The 18,379-nt window shown below is 43.7% G+C and overlaps 1 protein-coding gene across 2 annotated transcripts in view; it reads left to right on the top strand.

Annotated features, from left to right (window-relative positions):
- ANAPC1 (anaphase promoting complex subunit 1) overlaps positions 1-18,379 on the top strand; it is a 614,893-nt gene that overhangs the window by 162,306 nt on the left and 434,208 nt on the right. For both annotated transcript variants that reach the window (XM_069234703.1, XM_069234704.1), the window contains exon 16: positions 9,731-9,918. In XM_069234703.1, the coding sequence (XP_069090804.1) occupies positions 9,731-9,918 (188 nt within the window). The remainder of the gene's footprint in view (positions 1-9,730; positions 9,919-18,379) is intronic.

Consider the following 18,379-nt stretch of genomic DNA (forward strand, 5'->3'; position numbering starts at 1 on the left):
CAAATGGAGGCAATCGATGAAAGGCAAGCCAGGATTCACATCCATAAAGAGACTGGCAGAATTTTAACAGTACCACCTCCAAAACCAAAGAGGAAATTAGCCTTTCAATAGAAATTGGACACTGCGCAGCCTCCAGCTAAAGTGCCAAGAACAAAGGAGAAACCTCCACCTCCTCAATTTTCTCCTCTTCAGTTTCCTCCTCACTCTCCACATTTACATATCTCTCCCCCTACTAGTCCTACACCTATGCAGTCACCAGCATACTCATTTGACTCGCAGCAGGACAATGTGGATCCATGGGATCTTTATGATCCAGACCCCATTCCAGACAACAACCCAGATTGCTATCCCTCTAAGCCTTCACCACCAGAGGATAGTACAGGCTACACTCGAGTAATAGCTAGGGCGGCATCCTATCCCAATGTCGCCATGCATACTGAACCATTAGAGGAGGATTTCCTTTTTAATGCACTCTCCTCTACACATGCAACTTATCAGTCGCTTCCCCTGCTCCCCGGCATGTTAAAACATGCTGACCAAATATTCAAGGAGCCAGTAAAAGCAAGAATAACTACTCCTACGGTGGAGAAAAAATATAAGCCACCTCCTTCTGATCCTATCTTTACCACCCAACAGTTACCTCCAGACTCTGTAGTCGTAAGCGCAGCCAGAAAAAGAGCAAGTTCGCGGTCATCAGGTGATGCACCCCCATCAGACAAGGGGAGTAGAAAGTTTGATGCTGCGGGGAAAAGGGTGGCATTTCAGGCAGCCAACCAGTGGAGGATAGCCAGCTCTCAGGCATTGTTGGCTAGATACGACAGGGCCCACTGGGATGAGATGAAAGACATAATTCAGCATCTCCCCAAGGAACAGCAAAAGAGGGCACAACAAATAGTAGAGGAAGGACAAGCCATCATCAAAATCAGATCGGGTCAGCCCTAGACTCTGCAGATACAGCAGCAAGAACCATCAACACTGCTGTAACCATAAGAAGACACGCATGGCTTAGGTCTTCAGGATTCGAGTCTGAAATAAACAGGCAGTCCTCAATATGCCATTCAACCAAAAACAACTTTTTGGCCCAGAGGTGGACACGGCAATAAAAAAAAAATGAAAAAAGATTCAGACACCGCCAAGGCCATGGGTGCTCTGTATAACATGCAATACAGGGGATCCTTTCGTAAGCCCCAATACAGAGGTGGATTTAGAGCCCAAACTGCCAAGGCATCCACCTCACAGCCAAAGTCAGCCTACCAACCTCAATATCAACGAGGTGGCTTCAAAGGTAAATATAGAGGCCAGTACCCCAGAGGCAGGGGAAAATATCAAACAGCAAAACAAGCCTCACAACAAACTAAGCAGTGACTTGTGCCATCCCTCCCCAATTCACACCTCATTTGTGGGGGGAAGACTGCAAAGGTTCCACAACTATTGGCTGCCCATTACCACAGACAGCTGGGTATTATCAATTATCCGCAATGGCTATTGCATAGAATTGACACAAACTCCACCAAATATTCCACCAAAACCACACAAGCTATCTACAGACCATATCGCTCTGTTGCAAAAAGAAGTACAATCTCTATTACTCAAACAAGCAATAGAAGCTGTACCACAAAATCAAACAGGGACAGGAGTTTACTCAGTGTATTTCCTCATTCCCAAAAAGGACGGGACCTTAAGTCCAATATTAGATCTTAGGACCCTCAATCTTTACATCCTGTCAGAACACTTTCACATGGTAACACTACAGGATGTTATCCCACTACGTCAACAACATGATTTCATGGCAACATTAGACCTCAAGGATCCGTATTTTCACATACCCATCCATCCAGCGCACAGAAAATATCTCAGGTTTGTCATTCAAGGAAAGCATTATCAGTTCAAAGTGTTACCCTTCGGAATAACAACAGCTCCCAGGGTATTCACAAAATCCCTGGCGGTAGTCGCAGCCTACCTAACAAGGCAACGCATTCATGTCTTTCCATATCTAGATGATTGGCTAATAAAATCAAACAGTCATACACAGTGTCAAAACCATGCGCATTATGTAATACAAACCCTGCACACCCTAGGGTTCTCCATAAACTACCAAAAGTCACAACTACAACCTGCGCAAATTCAGAAGTATTTAGGGGGCAACACTAAATACTCAAAGCGCTAGCAAGCCCAAATCCGCAAAGAATACAAGCATTTTACAATATATTAGCACAAATACAGACAGGCCAACAGTACACAATTTGTCATGAAAGTATTAGGCCTGATGGCATCCTGTCTTGCGATTGTTCCACATGCAAGACTAAACATGCGACCCTTGCAACAGTGCCTTGCAAAGCAATGGTCGCAGGCACAGGGTCAACTTCGAGATCTAGTGTTGATAGACCGCCAAACACGCATATCACTTCAGTGGTGGAATTCCACAAATCTAAACAAAGGGCTGCCATTTCAAGACCCTGTGCCTCAGACCATACTTACAACAGATGCATCAATGATTGGATGGGGGGCACACCTCAACAATCACAACATTCAAGGACAATGGGACACCAAACTCAAACAACTTCACATAAATCGCCTAGAATTGCTAGCTGTATTCCTAGCACTCGGAGCCTTTCAGACTCTACTTATTCACATCCACATTATTATCAAAACAGACAACATGACTACAATGTATTACCTAAACAAACAAGGAGGGGCCCACTCATCGCAACTGTCCCTTCTAGCACAAAAGATTTGGCATTGGGCAATACACAACAACATTCATCTGGTAGCACAATACATTCCAGGAATACACAACCAATTGGCAGATGTTCTCGGCCGAGATCATCAACAAACACACAAGTGGGAAATTCATCCCCAAGTGCTTCAGACATACTTTAGTCACTGGGGAATGCCAGACATAGACCTATTCGCCACCAGCGAAAACGCAAAATGCCAAAACTTCGCATCCAGGTTCCCACACCCTTTATCCAATGCAATGCTCTATGGATCAACTGGTCAGGGATACTTGCTTAAGCTTTTCCCGCTCATTCAATTTCTAGTCAACAAACTTCGTCAAAATAAACTCATACTTGTAGCACCAATGTGGGCACGTCAACCTTGATACACAACACTGTTAGCTCTGTCAGTTGTACCACACATCAAACTCCCCAACAGACCAGATCTGTTAACGCAAAACAAACAACTGATCAGGCATCCAGATCCTAAAAAAATACTCAATCTAGCGATTTGGCTCCTGAAGTCCTAGAGTCTGGATACCTACATCTTCCAGCAGAATGTATGGAAGTAATTAAACAAGCAGGAAAACCCACGACCAGGCAGTGTTATGCAAACAAATGGAAAAGGTTTGTGTTTTACTGTCAATCTAAACAGATTGCCCCTCTTTCAGCATCAGTACAAGACATTGTAAGTTACTTGCTTCATCTGCAAAAAAACAAATTTAGCCTTCTCGTCCATCAAAATACATCTCACTGCTATTTCGGCGTATTTGCAAAATATACAACACACCTCTCTATTTAGGGTCCCTGTTATCAAAGCCTTCATGGAAGGATTAAAACGCATCATTCCACCAAGAACACCTCCAGTGCCTTCGTGGAATCTAAACATTGTACTCACACGATTCCTGGGTCCACCATTTGAACCTATGCATTCATGTCAGATTCAATACCTAACATGGAAAGTCTCATTCCTAGTTGCAATTACTTCATTGAGAAGAGTTAGTGAAATCCAAGCTTTCACTATTCAAGAACCGTTCATACAAGTACACAAGCATAAAGTGGTACTTCGAACAAACCCAAAATTTCTACCAAAGTTGATATCACCGTTTCATATCAATCAAACAGTGGAACTCCCAGTCTTCTTCCAACAGCCAGACTCTGTAGCAGAAAGAGCGCTGCATACATTGGACATTAAAAGAGCTATAATTTATTACATTGATAGAACAAAATCGTTTAGAAAAAACAAACAGTTATTTGTGGCGTTCCAGAAACCACATATTAGTAACCCTATCTCAAAGCAAGGACTAGCTAGATGGATAGTAAAATGCATCCAAACATGTTACCTAAAAGCTAAAAGGCAGCTATTATTAATACCAAAAGCACATTCCACCAGGAAAAAAGGGGCAACAATGGCTTTTTTAGGGAACATACCAATGACAGAAATCTGTAAAGCAGCCACTTGGTCAACACCCCATAAATTTACCAAGCATTACTTTGTATATGTGTTAGCAACACAACAGGCCACAGTAGGATAGGCTGTACTAAGAACACTATTTCAAACAACTTCAACTCCTACAGGCTGACCACCGCTTATGGGAGGCAAAACTGCTTTGTAATCTATGCATAGCATGTGTATCTGCAGCTACACATGCCATTGAACGGAAAATGTCACTTACCCAGTGTACATCTGTTCATGGCATGTTCCGCTGCAGATTCACATGCACCCTCCCACCTCCCCGGGAGCCTGAGCCGTTTAAGTTAAAACATTCATTTGTAAATATATATATATATATATATTCCATTTGCATGGACATCTCTTTTCTTTATACTCTGTATCACTCCTACCTAACCCTCTGCGGGAAAACAATCTAACATGGAGTCGATGCCCATGCGCAATGGAGCCGAAGAGGAGGAGTCACTCGATCCCTTGACTCGAAAACACTTCTTTGAAGAAAAACAATTTGGAACACTCCGAACCCAACACTAGATGGCAGAATATGCATAGCATGTGAATCTGCAGCCCAACATGCCACGAACAGATGTACGGTGGGTAAGTGACATTTTCCCTATATATGGAAAGGATCCCAGAATGATTGGTCCAGGCAAAGGGAATAGGCTTGTCAACTGTGATTGTGTTGCAAGCAGTGACTATTTGGTCCAGGACATATCCCTCCTGATGTTCTACCTTACTATTCAGTAATCTTCAGTTAAGATCACCAGGCAGGATCAGGTTGTTTTTTTTTTATCGAGTTTTAAGAGTCACATTTCTAACACTGCATGATGGCACAGTTGTTTATCTTGATTGAATTTTCATATTTTTTTTTAAACACAATCTGAGGATCATTTTCAGTTAAGGCTGCCCCACACATTGTTAGACTTGTGCTGTAGTTTTCAAAAAGGTATAGGTAGTAGATCATCTGTGAAGGGTCTGTGGTCACCAGAAACACACTTCCGTAAGAAATTGCAGTTATAGAGGCTGAAGAGTAAGCTGTTGTCTGTGTTGTACAGGACATCTAACATTACAGAGTAAAGTTCAAAACTGTCAATTACTTTTTGATTACTGTATGTGAAACATTAAACAAAGTATGAGCTATAATGGTAAATATTTGCTGCCTTTAAAGCCTGAATGCAGTGTGAATCTACTTTTGCCGTAGTAGGAACTGGGAATGCAGCTTCATGGAGTATCAGCTTCTGTGCACATTACCTGATGTCATAAGCTCCTAAATGTCTGCTGGCGTCCAGCATGGCAGCAGTGCAGCTAAGTTTATATAGAGCACAGCTGGCTGGCACATTGCAAGAGCTGGAGGGCTTAAGTACTGAATCGCAGCTGGGTACACTTACAGTCCAAAATGATGACAGGCTAGTTGTTCAGCTGGGCTCACTTCCCAAGATTGTGGCCATTAAGGAAGCACTCCACTAATAGTAGAAAGTGCTTCTAGCCAACCTTTGTGGAAACACTAAAAACATAGTAGCAGACACAAAAAACATAGTAGCAGTTGAAACAGTACCGCAGCACAAATGGCCATTTAAAAAAAAAAGAAAAAAAAAAAAAGGAAAAAACAGGAGGTTGTTCTGGCTGGTCTGTAATGACTGGTTAACCTTAAACCCAAAAAGAAATATTGTTTAATCGCTAGGAGGCAGGGAGAGCAATGGAGAAAAGAACAAAAAACAAACTGTGTTCCAATATGGACTTTTTCCAAGCAGGTTTTTGGCATAACCATGCTACCAAACACTTGTGATATTGTTCATTGCAGCTTATTGAGGTGTCTGAGTACTGATACGATTAGGCCTTTCCGCAGACGTTGACACTATTAAGCATAGCATCTTAATTATTCACAGAATGGAGCATGGAAAATTGGTTCCAGCCTGAAGTAGATTAATTATTTCTTTGAAAGAAGAGACCAAGCAGTTACCGCCTCGTTTGCATCTGAAGCCAAAGCTTTGAGCTGATGTGTCCTGCAGGAGTCTGTTCTCCCTCTCTTTAGTCAGTCTACTCATGTGACCATCTTGTTCCATATGGTTGGGGCCGGTTTTACATATTTGCAAAAGGCCCAGGTCATCTTTGGGTATTCCTTTTAGAAATTAAGGGAATCTGGAGCCTTGGCAACTACTTGGAAGATGGAAGTCCACCATCTTTCTTAATACGAAATTCTACTCACGTCTCGTAATCCCATCCTTGGCAGGCAAAACATCTATGGGCTAGAAATCATGGGTCTCTTCCTAGCTAGTGAAATTTGGTTGTCTCTGAGGTCCTCACTTGGCTCACAGCTTGCAGATAGTCACAGTGGTGTTTGCTTCAGCTAACTCAGAATCTTCAATAAGATATTTTTGTGGCTGAACGTGCAAAGGTCTTTGACAGCTGCACTTCGCTTTCAGAATTGCAGAGTCAATGGGCATCCTATCTTACGTAGGGATGGACCCAGGGCATCAATTGCTGCTTCACTCGGTACAGTTATGGATGCATAGAATGCTTTAGTGTTTTCTGACTTTCAGTCCTTAAACAGTTTCTGCCTTAAGCCAAAGTTAATTGAAAAGGTTATCCTCCCACTGTTTGCTCTTCATCTTGAAATTACAAAAAATGTAATCCTCTATTTCCCTATTAGTACACACAAACTTCACTTGTATAGCAGTGCTTTATTCCTGTGTCTGGTTGGTGCTAGGATGTGCAGGAGTAGGCACACTTACTAGTCCTTGTGTTTAGTGGATCGAAAATATTTTGACTGTGTAGGCTATAATAGTTATGTTTTCAGGAACATGGCCCAGAGTGAGCTGTCCAGGGCCTGAATTATACATCAAACACACTGGGCATTGCGACACACCCTTAACTCGGTGCACCTGGTGCAGACTGAGACAGTGCACTTGATTTCACTAAAAATACTCTGCAGTTAGTGCAAGTAATCAGGCTGACAGTTTGCACATCTGCTGAGGAAAGCATTTATTTAGTTGCTGGTGTATTTTAAACTACTGCTGTTTTTGACATCATTTTCAAGTGGGTTATCTCATCTGCCTACAGGGGGATGTCAGAATGTTTCCTGGGACCCATTTGGCCCCTGTAAAGGAGTACTTTGGAGGATGTACTGCCTTCCCCTCACCCTTATACAAATGAGGGAACTCCCTCTTGTGATTGTACTGGTATACATTTTATGCTATACGTATGCAGTCCGTTCTTTGATTCCAAAATACCCCGTGGCTCACACATCTGTTGCAACTCTGGGGTACTTTGTATATTATGGCCCCACCTCTGTTGCTTTAGAGTTTGTTGACTGCCATCAGTCAGAATTCCTCAATGGACTGCTATTGTAATTCATCAGTGATTTTATATATGTCCCTAAATGGACATGGTGCTTGTGAAATGCAGGTTCTGAAGTAGAGCCGCTTTGCTTTGTTGATGGTGGCTTTCTGTACCCTGCAAAAGTGTTGGAAACAATGCTTCTCATTCTTGTTCGTTTTTTTGCATAGTCTTTGATTGTTCTTTTATCAACTTGTATTGCCTTTCAAGAATTACTCTCCTTGCTCCAGTTTTCTGATCTGGTGTAGTCCTTGAAGGGGGATCAGCACCTCAATCAGTGAGTTAGCCAGTTGTTTCTGTTCTGTAGTGATTGGTATGATTGGCAGTGAAATAGAACATAGTGATTGAAGGGTGCTGAGGTAGAGATTTTCAGTGTGATAGGAAGGCTCATGATGGTCACTCCAGCTGAGGGGGTGATGTCCGGTCATGTCAATTAATTCTGAGGAGGTGAATATAGCAGTTACAATCTGTCTCATTAAATGGGTGGTGCAGAAGACCAGTTGAAATAGGTTCAATGCTTCTAGGATCTATTTTATTTTTTTGGGGGGGCTAGTTTGCCCCATATCAAGCAGGTCGTTAAGCATAATATTGACAATTAAGTCGAGAAAGGCTTCAGAGAAGGCAGGATTGTACCTTCGCAGTCTGTAAATCACCAGGAAGAATGAGGAGAATGTAAAAAAGTGGGATTCTAACAAATAAGAATTCACATTTTGTGAATTATGAACCATGGAAGCTTGTATGTATTGGAAACTGTTGAAGACTGCTGAACTCTTCTGCTTGTTTTCTTTGATGTACAGTTTTTGACTAGATTTGTTAGCCTGGGGTGTGACTTCAGGGAGTGCTTGGGTTGCATCTTTTTGTATGTATTTGTTATATGTATTTGTTATAAAGGAGTTTGGTGTTGTGATTAGGTTGTGGTTATAGAATTGTCTAGTACATTGATGAAGTGCTGATGATAATTCAGTGCAGCTAGAGACAGGGACGGCAGAGTGGGGGCAGCTTAAAGACAGGAGGGGACAACTGGCAGAAATTCAGGTGAGGTGGGCTAGTTGTGATCACTGTCAGTCTCCGTATGGCTCAGGAGAGATTTGACAGGGGGTAAGAGGCTAAAGTGAGATACAAGGTGAACTCTACTGTGAGTATGAAAATGGGCATTTGAATGGAGTGGGGGTTTGTCCTTGGTACATTAGTCTATATAGTAATGACCTGTGGCAAGAAGTTCTCGTTGGGGTTCCGGACAAAGAGTGTTTGTAAGGGCAAAAGCATATGGAGAGCAGACCTTTGAAGGCAGAAATGAATGTGTTTCATGTTGGGTGATTATTTCCATTGATGGCAAGTGAAGATGTTTGCCAGAGGAGATCACTACTCCTTGATAGGATTCAGTGAAGAGCTAAGTGGTAAGGAGTGGATAAGGAAATGTAGGGAAGGGGATGAGGGTACACAGTATATTCAGAGATAGTGGATGGAAGGAGAAAGAAGAGAAGAATGGTGCTGTGGGAAGTGTAGTTCGAACAGGGTGAGTCGTGTGAGTAACCAGGGATTTGCTGGACTAGGGCAGAAAATCAAGAAGTTCGACATTTTGCCATGGGGAAAGCAAGGGAAGAGAATGGGGAAGAGGTGGAAGAAGGGGATCAGTTAAAGACAGTAAGATATGTCAAGGAAGTGTGTGTTTATGGTGTTGTAGTAGAATATCATTTTTAGAATATTGTCTGACACAAATATTTTGTCTTAAACAATATCACTCCATTTGAGTTAATAATAGAAAACACTCAGTGGGCATTATTGTAAACAATATTTAGGACACAATTTTTGTGCCACAATAGTCCCGCTCATCACAAAGTTGCTTCATCCTTGCATTGTTACTTCTTTGTGAGAACAAACCTGGTTAAAGTGGCCTATCATGTGTTCCGGTTGATCATGACCAACAGTATTATCTGCGGCTGTTTTTCAGTTGACTTAGTACATAGAGCTACTCCTGAAGTTCCCTTTTTTTATATCAAATGCACTTCTATCTTGAGCAGGTCACAAGGTGCATCTGAACACAAGATATTAGTTGCCAATGTGTGAGAATTGTATTGCTATTCTTCCTTTGACTTATACTCGATAGCTCATGCCAAATTAAATGAACTTGATGCACTGATAATAAGGTTTAGGAACACTTGTTAATTTCAGGTGTGTGCACAAAAGAACTTCTGATTTATTTTTCAATTTTGTTTTCATGCAGTTAAAAAGTGTCTGCAAGCCATAAAATATATTTTACCGAAAGAGATTGCTGTGCAGGTTCTTGTCAAATGGTACAATGTTCATAACGCCCCTGGGGGACCCAGCAACTCCTCCGAATGGAATTTATTTGCAGTTTTTCTCATGAACCTGATGGGTTACAATACAGACAAGTTGCCTTGGACCCGTAACGTAAGTAATATTCTGTGATTTATTTATTTTTTCATCCTTTTTCTTAGGAGAATTCATGTTTACCCTGTCTTTTCTGCTTTGTAATATTTACACTGAAATTCTAGAAAAAATGTGAATGCAAGGCTGGGCCTGGCACTGTGCTATTGGAGAGCTACTGCACTGATGCCTGCTCACTAACATGGAAGAAAGAGATTGTCTTCAAGTGTTTGGAAGGTGGATGACACACATCCTTTTTGTGTATAGCTTTTGCTGTAGACAAACTAGTCCCTTTCTGGGTGACAGAGTAATAAAGGTTCACATGTACTTTAGCAGAATAGACAAGGGGCTATTTATAAAATTGGGCGATTAGACGTGGACAATGCATTGACATATTCGTAAAAAAAGAAAAGGTTTGAGGATAATGGTTTGTGGACTCTTGAAGAGAGTCAGATTGAAAGGGAACATGGTGGGACACTACCAATACTGTAGAAATGCTGGTGATGACATAATATAGGATGTATGAGGTGGTACAGAGAAAGAGCGGTGTAGACTTAGTATAGAAGTAGTGTATAAAGTTTAGTATGTTCTAAAGTTGAGTCTTGCTTTTGCGAAAAGCCTCTATGCTTGAATATAACGATCTGAAGAATCAGACATGTTTTGGTCAATTAAGTATTGTTCTAATCAGATTTTCTGATGTTAATATATTGTTCTGGCCTCGTATAAATAGGTAGTGCAAGACCTTTTTCATCCAGGGTTTCAAAGCCACAAAGCTAGGCATGAGGTTCTGTACTATCACTGCATATAGGCAAAAATGTAGCCAAACGTTAACCATGTACACTAAATGTAGTAAATGTTAACCATGTGAAAGAAACTACCTGTGTTACCGGCCTTTTACTTAACTCAGGAATGCCTCTCATTATTTTGTTGGCTACCTCTCCTTGTTAGACCTGTCAACCTTAGGGTGGTCTTCTGGCAAATGCTTGCCTGTTTGCCTCCATTTGTATGGATTTGTGCTCTGATGGCCTCAGGACTCTGTGCACTTTACTACTGCTAACCAGTGCTAAAGTGCATGTGCTCACTCCTCTAAACATGGTTTGATTGGCATATACCTGATTTGGCATTTTAATTTACATGTAAGTCCCTTGTAGAATGGTATACCATATACCCAGGGCCTGTAAATGAAGTGCTACCAGTGGGCCTGCAGCACTTATTGTGCCACCCACTTAAGTGGCACCTTACAACTTGTCCCACACCTGCCATTGCAGCCTGAAGGCAGTGTCCCCACTGCCATGTTGACTTGACATTTAAAACCCCTTGCCAAGCCTTAAACTCCCTTTGTATTACATATGTCACCCAAGGAAGGCCCTAAATAGCCCGAAGGGCAGGGTGCTGTGTAATTAAAAGGTAGGACAACTTCCAAATGTGTTTTCGCACTACTGAGGGCCTACCTCTCCCATAGGGTAACATTGGGGATTCCCTATTAAAAATAATGAGCTGTAATTGCTAAACCAGAGGTGGTAGATATGTCATGTTTGGTACCTATGAACTTGTAATGATAAACCCTCTTTAATGGTAAAGTCAGATTTATCATCACAAGTTGGAAAATGCCACTTTTAAAAAGCTGCATTTTCCTGCCCCTCATCCCCTGTGTCTGTAACTTGCCTCAGGTCACATGACTAGGTGTAACTGACTGTTGGGACTTTGGGACTTAGGGACTTCACCCCAGACAATCACACAATAGGGGGATTAGCAGAGCCTGAATGGGTCATTAACTCACTTGAAGGGAGGGGTCCAGGCGGAGCTAAGCAGAACCCCACTTGCACCAGAATAGGCTGGGCTTTTCCACCACACTATAGGATTAACAACCCTGTATTGTCAGTGCTGCCAGCTAGGAGTCTGGGCAGGTGAGGGAGGAAATTCCTGGAACTTCAGAGAACCCTCTTGGAAACTTCTCCCAACTTCTAGGAGCAGGGCACCAGGGTATAAAAAAGTGCACTCTCAGACCTGCTCCTCAGTTCACTACTGGACCTGTGAAAGGACTCTCTTGGGACTGCCGGCTGCTGTGACCTGCTGTGCACTCTGCCAGACTGCTGTGGTACCTGAGAGGACTGCTTTGTTTCCTGGATCCTGCTTGGGACCTTCAGAGACCAGCCCTGCTGGAGAGCCCTGCGTCACCACTTACACCCAGGACTCAAGAAGTGACTCCAAGGGCTTTTCAGATGGTCGCGTGTTTTGAGCCATAGGAACATAACAGGCTCCCAACATCTTAAACATGCACTTGGACCCAGCCTAAGTGAGTCTTTCACCCCAAGAGGTCTCCCTCCACTCTTGGACCCTTGGCTGTGATGCTAAAAGAGCCCAGTTGGCCATTTCGTAAAACAGAGGACTTGCTATTTTGAACCTTAAACTTTAAAAAATCAGATCTCTGGTTCTGCTAATTGGATTTTCATTGTTTTGGTGTCAAATAAGTTATTAAACTTTTCTTTATAGTTCTAAATTGGTATAGGATTTTTATTGTATTGTGTTTTCATTGTGTTGCTGTTTGTGTACTGCATAAATACTCAATACATTACCTCTAAGTTTAGCCTGTCTGCTTTTTGTGCGTAGCTACTCAGGCTCAGCCTCAAGGATGCATGAGCAATATTGGGACTTGATGCTAAAAATCAACGAAGAGAAGATGTAGTAGTAAGACGAGCCAATAAAGGCAGTAATATTGTTTTATGGCTGGAAAACAAGTACACTCAAGAAGCTTATCGTCAATTAAATGATTTTAATTGTTATAGAAAGAGCACACAACAGGAGATGTAGATAGACTGTCAAAATGGAATAAAGCTCAGTAATTGGAAAGAGAAAGGTCTACTCAGTCAAGAAGAATATTTATACCTCAAGAAAGATTAACCAAAGTCCTGTCATTATATTTAATTCCGAAGATCCACAAAAATAAAACTACACCTCCAGGACACCCAATTATAGTGACTATGGATGGAATGTTTGAAAATACTTCTTGTTACATTGATTATTTTTAACAAGATTATGTTAAGTCTTTGCCATAATTTGTAAATGATACTGTTGACTTTCTAAGGAAGATCTGTGACCTCACATGGGATAAAGAACAGTACTTTTCACATTAGGTGTGACGTTGTTATATACGAGTATACATCATAAGGATGAAGAAGGATCCTATAATAGGAGACACTGTCAGAGAGTCCTGGTAACATATAGAAACAGCAAATCAATGAGAGACACATAGCTAAACACCATGCAGAAGAAAATAGACAAAGGTACTTGGCTCAGTAAAAGTAAATGTTTTAGGCGATGTACTAAATGTAAAGCATTTCCAGTTTGATGTGAGTCAGACAGACTACAATATAACTTTTTTTAAAAGCCATGTGAAATTAAGGGAGCTTCTAGATGTAAAACTGCCTTTGGTGTCTTCTGAACTTACTGAAGCCCAGGAAACTGCCACCTCCACAGGGTGTTTATTAGATTACAGGAGGGTGGGGCCTCTGGAATCTCCACCTCCCCGGGGCTAATGTTTAATTAAATGCAGGAGGCCGGGCAGCTCCCCTGCAGCACCGGGGACCACCACCTCCCCGGGACTAAAATAAAACCATGGGAAGAGTACATTTCGGCCCCTGGGACCACCATCTCCCTGGTGCAGTACCCGTTGGATGAGTGGGGCGTGTGGCCCCCCTCGAGGAGCCAATGATGGCCCTTGGGACCACCACATTCCCCAGGCGTGGCCCTGCTAGCTCCCTCCAAGCAAAAGCAAAAATCTGCTTTCTGTCTGCAGGAGCTGTCAAAGAGCTCCCGTTGGCAGGAAGCAGAGTTTTCATCTGTTTCCCTGCACGCAAATATGTGTGCAGGGAAACTGGTGAAAACATTGCTCCCGCAAGCAGGGAGCTACTTTTTAAAGCAGCTCCCTGATTGTGGGAGCAATGCCGGCTTCCGCAGGACCTGAGGAGGCTGCTTGGACTGCGGGGGCATTGAATCTCCCCCACGGTCCTATCGGTCTATCCCTTGCTCTCTTCCATCCCATAATGGGATGGAAGAGAGAGATTGTTATTGCAATAATCTCTCCATACAGTGACTTCAAAGAGACAAACTAGGAAGATGTTTGGTAACAACGTTACAAAGGAGCCCATGGTCACTTCTGGCCTAATGTATCTCATGGCGGTGTTTGTTTATTTTCCACTCTTTTGACTGTGAAACATTCTAGTGATGTAACATTGAAGTCTTTTTCCACTCAAAATCCTGGGGTTCAGTGTCGTAGCTAAGACTGGACACCACATGCCAATGAGTCACTTTAGGCCTAGTGGTTAAGGTCTCAGACCCATACACTGAAGGTTGAGGGTTCTAGTCTAGATATGACTATGGTCATTTCTGTATTACAATTTTTTTATTTGAAATATTTAAGGTACATACCAAAAGGTTATCTCACTCTACTTATTTGACAAATGCATTGTTTTTACTTTGTCTGACAATATCTAATTTTAAGTCTATCATTCATCAAAATCAGAGACCGCTCCCATCCCCCGCTCATGACCACAGTCTGTGCGCAGCAATCAGTTGAATCCTCATAGGAGTTGACTGCAGGCCCTGTGTCCAACCCTTTCAGTGCACGGCCGGGTGGGTACGCATGGTCAAAAGCTGTTCAGGGTGGTGTTGGCTGATTATAGAGGTTGGCCACAGCCAGGCCCTGTGGCCAACCCGTGCACGGCACATGGTTGGGTAATTTATAGGGGCTTGCTCACAATGCCTGGCCTCAGACCTGGTGCTGAAGTCAACCCCGCTACACACGGTTGGGTGATTATAGGGGTTGGCCGTGCACGCTGGTGGTTGGATTAACGTATAGTAATGAAAATTACTTTACGTTAAAAAAACATAGAAATTCACTGAAAGAGACAAAGTTTACAGGGCTGTTATAGTTAGGAAACAGAATTAAAAAAAACATAGAAATTAACTTAAAAAACCAAAGGTAATTGGGACGTAAGTAGGCTCATATTTTAAACTTACAAAACCATTGAAAATACCCTGTTAGTCATCTCAAGTAACTATAAGTGGTGCCCTAAGGTAACTATAACTCGCGCCCTTGCCAGGCACTTCAATTAGCCCAGAAATCACGGCGCTTATGACATCTTTGATAATATCATTGTTAATATTTGCAGTAAAACCTTTAATGAAAAAAAACTGTGCATGCTAGTGGTGCGAGTTAGTTATCTTAGGGTACGAGTTATAGTTACTTGAGATAGCTATAACAGGTGATTTTCTATGGTTTTGTACGTTTAAAATGTGAGCCTAACTATAACGTCCCTGTAACCTTTGTTTTTTAAGTGATATATATATAATATATATACACACACACACACATACATACAGACATAAGCAATAATGGCACTCTCCTTGTGAAAAATGTGCCCATTTGAAAGACTAAATACATGAGCAAAAAATCAGTTCCAGCATTTAGAATGTGCAGTGTTGTATCGGTTTAATCCAACCTAACACCAATCCTATTTATAGGAAAATTAGAAAATTTATTTTTTCAGGATTTGTGGTTCATACAGTGGATCTCATGGAGGCTGTGTTTTGTGTTCATAGGACCAAGATTAAAGCCCTCATTATGGCATTGGTGGTAAATCCCGCTTACTGCCATGCAGATTGCCACCAACATAACGCTGCAGCGGCAGATAACCGCCAAGAATATTATGACACACACATACCAATCAGTCACTATACAGCCACACACACAAGTCCGCCAGCCCACAGGTCAGTGATAAACTGGCAGTATCCAAGCCCACACCGTTGAACCAACAGAACTACGCCCACAGCATTATGACCCACGAATCACCGCAGCGGACATTCAGTGGTGGTAAACCATTGGCGGTACATACCTCCGTGCTCAAAATACACACACTCAAACAAAACTACACCACATTGGAAAATTCAAACTACACACACCTGACACTCATACACACACCACACCACTATAAAACACATACCCATACTACCCACAACCCTTTACGACTAGAAAGAATTGCCACCAGAGAGAGACCGCAAGAGCACACACAAAACCAGAGCCATCTAACATCATCACCTATGCACCATCCACGCACCTTACATCACACACCCTAACACATCACCGCACACACCCTCACCCACACCACTCACACTACACCCATGGCACCACAATGACACCCCAGATTCTCTGAGGAAGAGCTAAGGGTCATGGTGGAGGAAATCATCTGAGTAGAGCCACAGCTATTTGGATCACAGGTGCAGCAGACATCCATTGCTAGGAAGATGGAGCTATGGCGGAGAATCGTGGACAGCCGTGGGACAGCACCCAAGAACACAGGACAACATCAGGAAGAGGTGGATGACCTACGGGGGAAGGTGCGTTCCACGGCAGCAAGACACCAACTAGCTGTACAGAGGACTGGCGGTGGACCCCCACCTCCTCCCCCAGAACTAACAACATGGGAGGAGCTAGTCTTGGCAATCATGCATCCTGAGGCCCTGGCAGGAGTAGGAGGACGACTGGACTCGGGTAAGTCAAATCTCTATTACTATCAACCCGCCCCCTATCTGCATGTCATCACAAACCCCTACCCTTACCCTAACTCCCATCACTTCACCACCTCCAACATACCCCACAATCACACCCCACTCATCCCAATACCAAGCCCTGCATGTAACACCAGTGCATGGACACCCCTCACAGACCTGCATAGACACCTATCACCACTGCCTGCACACTGGAGAGAATCACCTAGCCCACCAGATAGTAACTCACACATCTGCCAGGGCAACAACAACCATAGAGGCCAACACACCCATGCACATGATGTCACACGCAGAAACAATAACACTGAATTTACATCCCCACAGGTCCCCCAGCCAATGTCACCGGAGAAGAGGTGCCAGCAACATTCAGTCCTCCCACAGAAGAGGCCCACATTGATGACAGCAGCTCTGCTCGCCTGGATGTGGATGACCAACCTGGCCCATCAGGGACCTCCTGACAGTAGGTTACCCAGGCACACTCACACCACCACAGAGCCTCTCCCCCCTCAGGGAACACCACCACAACACCCACCCAGCGGGCCCATACCTCTGTCCCCAGAACACGTCAATCAGAAGTGTGTCCACCAATAAAGGGACCCCAGGCCATCCCACAAACACAGGACGATCAGGGACCTGGGGTCAGTGGCAGTGGGCACACGGTTCAGGGGACAGAGGCACAGGACAACAGGGAAACTGGGAGGAATGCTGTGCGACAGGGGGAGGACAGGCTCAGGGAACCGACTCTCCAGGAGGCACTCACCTTGATCCTGGGAGCATACCACCATTCCCAGGAGACGATGGGCCAGATACTGGACAAGTTGCAGAAGAACATGCGGCTGCACGAGGAACAGTACCTCGGGATCAAGGAGGACTTGAAGGACATCAACACCACCCTGGTCTCCATTGCAGGGGTGCTGACAGACATGGGCAACACTGTGAGGGAGGCATGTGGCACACCAGCGGGCCTCTGCCACTAGCCATACTGATGAACAGCCTCCCACCTCCGCTGCCACTAGTGGACAGGAGGCCCCGCCACAGGAACAACAGGCCACCAGCACCCCTCCCCCTGCAGAAGGAGAACCACCCCGCAAACGTTCCTTTGCGATCTAGGCAGAAGCCAGAGACTATTGCCAAGACCCCCCTCCAGGAAATAAGACTCTCCTGATTGTCACCCTTGTGTCCCACTCTGTTACACTGTTCACCCTGAACTGCCATTGCTCCCCTTCCTATGCCCCCTTGGACAATGCACCTGTGATACAAATAGACTGGACTCTAACCTGGACTTTCTTCCATCATTCCACCCCCCCCCCAGCCCATTGCACATCCCCCTCTAACTCTTAGCACTTAAAAAAACACCCTTTGAAAAAATATGGAGTATGTCAAATGATTTAAGTATGTATTCGTTAAACATTGAAAATCAACTGTACAGAAATTTATACATGGGAATGACCTGTAGTTGGCTGCAGTCACCACACCAGGAGCGATAGTGGGGCACAAATATTTGCAAGTAGAGATGCCAAGGGCTACAGTGAGTGGCCATGGAAGTGGGAAAATCAGCCTGCCAGTGTCAATGTCAAACACAAAACTGCCAATTAAATGTGAAGTTACACTGTCTTACCTGTGTGTCATTGGAAGTATTGACAAATTATTGCACTTCTGTTGTCCTCATCCCCTGCCTCCTCATCTTCACTGTCCACAGGGTCCACTGCTTCCACACGACCTTCTCCTGTCTCATACTGCTGCAGAAAAGGCAGTTGGAGACGTAAGGCCCGTGTCCTGGGATTCCTCACAGGGGTCAGTAGCCATGAGAGGTTGGGGTAACCAGAGTCACCTGCAAGTATCGAGGGACAACTGTTAGCCACACACCAACCCTTAGGGCCTACACCATACCCATACACCAACATCCACTGGGTGGGAA

The sequence above is a fragment of the Pleurodeles waltl genome, chromosome 5 (assembly GCF_031143425.1).
Source record: "Pleurodeles waltl isolate 20211129_DDA chromosome 5, aPleWal1.hap1.20221129, whole genome shotgun sequence".
Classification (NCBI taxonomy): domain Eukaryota; kingdom Metazoa; phylum Chordata; class Amphibia; order Caudata; family Salamandridae; genus Pleurodeles; species Pleurodeles waltl.